We start from the raw sequence: 4,119 nt of genomic DNA, 5'->3' as shown, positions 1-4,119 counted from the left end.
TATAGAGTGTGTACCTTAATAATAAGAGAACTTGAGCTATTTATAGATAGTCGAAGAGTTTCGTGGCTTGAGCCTCTTATGGGCTTTTAGGAATTTATGGGTCTTGATAAAGTATCCAAATAAATAAAATGAGATCCAAATAGATTGAGTCATTGAGCTTGAACCGGGAGAAAAGCAAATTGAGTCATAACACATCACATATATATGTTAAAAATATATATCTTTCTTCAAATAATTATATTATGTGAACACGTAAAAAAATGTACAATTTCCAATTATACCCATTTATTATCATAGATTTGAAGTCCTTTAACTCAAAATCCATCGATCAAATTACATCTTTACAAATTCAAAATATCCCATGATATGACGTATGGTTTGAATATCAATAACGTCAAAAAATTGTTGATATTCGATTCAGTTTCTCAACTTTCTTTGTATGGACTAGACCAAATAAAATTAGTTCACCATAACGCGTCTCCTCTCGACAAAACCATCACATTACTCAAATTTGGCCAAAATTTCCATTCTTGATGACGCTCAATTATTTTATTTTTAAATTTTTTTTGAATATGCCTTCTACAACTCTCATATTATGTCGTGTTAATATTCCAATATGAGATCATAAATTTGTTAATACATTAGACATACGCTACCCAATTTCTTGATTATTCCTTCATTATATTGTACCCAACATAAATTCCCCGACAAATAGATTTGATTTAGCACATGACCTTAATTGGATATACATTTCATTGGGATATATAATATATATCACACAAGCTTCGATGGATTTTTCCATGTTACGTGAGATAATGCGAGCTATGTGTTCAAAGATTATCGTTAGATTTTTTGAATATGATATATGTCTCATATAATATATGAGATCCATATAAAATGATGCGAAAAGTTACATGCACTAGATATAAAATAGACCAGACTCTTCGATCCTTAGCTGGTTTTCGTACCACATGATCGTGATTAATTTGCCAAATCAAGAGTTTTAATTATCTTAAATTATATATGTAAAATTGGCTTATATATATATAAATTAAATTGAATGTTACTAAGTCGCCAATATTTGTCTTCTTTATCAATGTACAAAACAGGCGTAATTTTGACTATATGGATTATGTTTCATTGTTTTTGTAACTAGTTGTAATTTGTAAATAATAATAGATTTTGTCTCATGTGGCTTGTGAGTTCGAACTTATATCATTTTTTTTCGTAGGTTTTTTTTACTTCAGCGTCATATGGACTTAATCGTTGTCTAGTTAATAGTAATAATAATGACATAAATATTAAATATCTTATATAAAAATAATTAAATATATTAATTATTCAAAAAACTCCAACAAAACTGTATCACAGTTCAATTTTATGACATGAACCTCTAATTTTGTGACACGAAACTTTTGTTCATTTTTACAATGCATATTCACAGAGGTTACCTGTCTCGCAGCTACGAGGTACCTAATAATTATTTTTACCCCTAAATTATTTTAAGTAATGAGCACGTGGAAACGCGTTTGATGGGTAAGATTGCAAGAAATGACGGCGGGTCAACCTACGAAAACGAAAAGCGAAGCTGGTTGTTACTAGTGGGCTTATTTGTCGTATAGTTGATCCGAGATATGGGCCGTGGGCCCAATATGACGAGCTTGGATAATTGAGTGAAGAAACCAAATCCAGTGGGGCCCCTGCTTTATCTGCTAGCGGCCCAGCTCCGTTCTTCCATGATAGACCGATTCACCACTCACCACCAGGGAGCATTATGAAAAAGAAAACTTATTTAAGTCTAGATATATTTCATTTTCTAAAACAATTTTTGCATAAATTAGAGATTTTTATTTCCAATGAAAACCCACCTAAATTAAATAAATTTAAACAGGGTACATGGACGAAATTACCTATTCTTAGGGGGAACCAAAGCAATTTCAAAATTATTTATCAGCAAAATACTTCAAAATATAATTAGAATGTTTTAGCATTTGCTCTCAAAATAATTATATTATTTTCATTAACGAATTCTAACAATATGAACTCCACATGTTTGAAGCAATGACCACCAATAAATGCACAGAGAGTGAAGACAATTTATCGACCAAAAGATCTAATTTTTGTTTTTAAAAAAAATTGACCCCTTGGAAACTTTGCAACCTTAACCTCGGCACTGAACAAAATGAAAAGGACGGAATTTATTAGAGGGACTTCAAATCTTTACTTTGAATCTATATTTCTTCCAAAAGGTATCTCACATTTCACATACAAGTTTTTGTGCCACGAGACTTGGTTGGTTACCTAACATATAATAAATATAACTCGTAGTTCATCAGTCGATTAACGAATCAATCTACAAATGAGAACAACTAAATTATTTCCAAAAATCGAATCATTATAGAAGAAAAATTACTCTGTTTGAGAGGGAACTAAGGGTTGGGATTTGATGTACTTTTGTCACATAATCGGATTCAGAAACAAGTTAAAATAATATTTTCTAGTAATACAATTTCATAAAGTTTCTACTTGTAGACTTAATAATGGTTCCACAAGCAATCAAAGTCTATGGAACAAGTTGAGATATCTGCGAATTCTTGATCCTCAAAAGGCTTGAATCCAACCTCAAGATTTCCACTTTCCTGTAAGAATCCCGGCTTAGCATTTTCCTTCATGCTCTGTCCATTATTCTCCAGCAAAATCTTTAGTATGGACTGATCTTGAACAACCATGGCCGAATCGGGGTAATGCATATTGTGATGAAATTGAGACGAGACGTAAGAATTTGGAGTTGATACTTGGGAGAAGTGAGATGCAAGTGGCGAAAAGTTCCGATGATCCTCTGTCTGAGCCGAGAAGCAACGCAAGTCCGGCCCTTCGGCTTGAGCGAATCTTCTCGTGTGGTTCTCATCATAAGATATCTCCATCAATGAAGGTAAAGCTGAGGACTGTGAGTCTGCACCGTAATCGTGACCGGATACGTGCATCTTCTTCCCACTGGAACCCTTCTCGAAGATTCTACATATCACCCATTCATTCTGCAAATCCAAGTAGAGAAGAAAAGATTAGACATATAATTTAAATAAGCAAGAATCATAAGAAAAAAACAGGGGAAAACAGGGGAAGCTTGGACCTTAGCACTTTTAGGGAGATTGCACAAGGAATTCTTGCCCTCCAGTCTATATTCATGCATAACCCAGTCACTCTTTTCACCTCTTGGAGCCCTTCCCCTGTAGAAAACCAGTGTCTTCTTCATCCCCACCAACGTCTCCGCTCGAAAGATCTCCTTATCCTTTCCGGTGGCCTTCCAGTATCCGGCATCAGTGGCTCTATTCGTCCTCAACCCCGTCGGGTACTTCCTGTCCTTCAAACAGAAGAAATACCACTCCTTTTCTCCCATCTTCGCCTTCCCTTTAATACAAAGATTAAAAGAAACATAATCAACACGACGCGTAAAGAAACAAACATCGAAACGTCGACTATCACAAACACTTACATGGCAAATCCCAAGGCTCCACTTTGTTCAAATCAACCTGCCCAATGGCTATGGCACTGAAGCTAAAATCAAGAACTTTAGCAGACAGATAGTGAGTTATAAGCTCTTCGTCCGTCGGGTGGAAGCGAAAACCCGGTGGCAGTTCAATCTGCTCATCAGAACCACACATGTCTTCCATTCTTGTTACCTTTTTAAGATCAAATGATTCTTTTTTCTTACAAGAATAAAGATGGAATGCTTTAAAATGGCGCACTTATATAGACATTTTAAATGATTATATGGGTGTTTGGGTGTGTATGAGAGAGGATATGGGAGGAAAGAAAGAAGGATAGGTATCTTAACAGAAAGATTGAGAGGTTTTGTGGAATACAACTCCTAAAATAGTTGTTTTTTGAGGAGATATAAAACGTGGGAATCATGCAAGCAAAACTTTTCTTATGTAATATTGATTGTTGTTTTCTTGGATTTATTTTATATATATTCAGCAATTTGTTCCGTTATTTCACTTTAAAACATAGATACATTAAACAATAAACTCTTTGTTTTTATTTTTTATTTTTGGGTTTTCCGAAAAGTAATTTAAAAAGTCTTGTTAGTTACAATTTGTTTAACCATATTTATCTACT

At 34.0% G+C, this 4,119-nt stretch overlaps 1 protein-coding gene across 1 annotated transcript; it reads right to left on the bottom strand.

Annotated features, from left to right (window-relative positions):
* Positions 1 to 2,358: 2,358 nt before the first annotated feature.
* LOC140864687 (NAC domain-containing protein 92-like) lies at positions 2,359 to 3,850 on the bottom strand. The gene is made up of 3 exons (XM_073268986.1): positions 3,494 to 3,850; positions 3,131 to 3,408; positions 2,359 to 3,035 (listed from the first exon to the last, which is right to left on the bottom strand). Exons 1-3 carry the CDS (start codon positions 3,669 to 3,671, stop codon positions 2,535 to 2,537), a joined length of 957 nt encoding a protein of 318 aa, XP_073125087.1. The 5' UTR covers positions 3,672 to 3,850; the 3' UTR covers positions 2,359 to 2,534.
* Between the last annotated feature and the right edge of the window lie 269 nt (positions 3,851 to 4,119).

This window comes from Henckelia pumila, chromosome 4 (genome assembly GCF_033568475.1).
Source record: "Henckelia pumila isolate YLH828 chromosome 4, ASM3356847v2, whole genome shotgun sequence".
Taxonomy (NCBI): domain Eukaryota; kingdom Viridiplantae; phylum Streptophyta; class Magnoliopsida; order Lamiales; family Gesneriaceae; genus Henckelia; species Henckelia pumila.
This window is presented reverse-complemented; position numbering and strand designations above follow the sequence as displayed.

Excerpts from the sequence above, each read along its gene's own strand:
- LOC140864687 (XM_073268986.1), bottom strand. The coding sequence starts at position 3,671 with ATGGAAGACATGTGTGGTTCTGATGAGCAGATTGAACTGCCACCGGGT. Across the intron at positions 3,409-3,493 it reads GGAGCCTTGGGATTTGCCAT|GGAAGGCGAAGATGGGAGAA; the intron begins GTAAGTGTTTGT and ends TTTGTATTAAAG. Across the intron at positions 3,036-3,130 it reads ATCTCCCTAAAAGTGCTAAG|AATGAATGGGTGATATGTAG; the intron begins GTCCAAGCTTCC and ends TTGGATTTGCAG.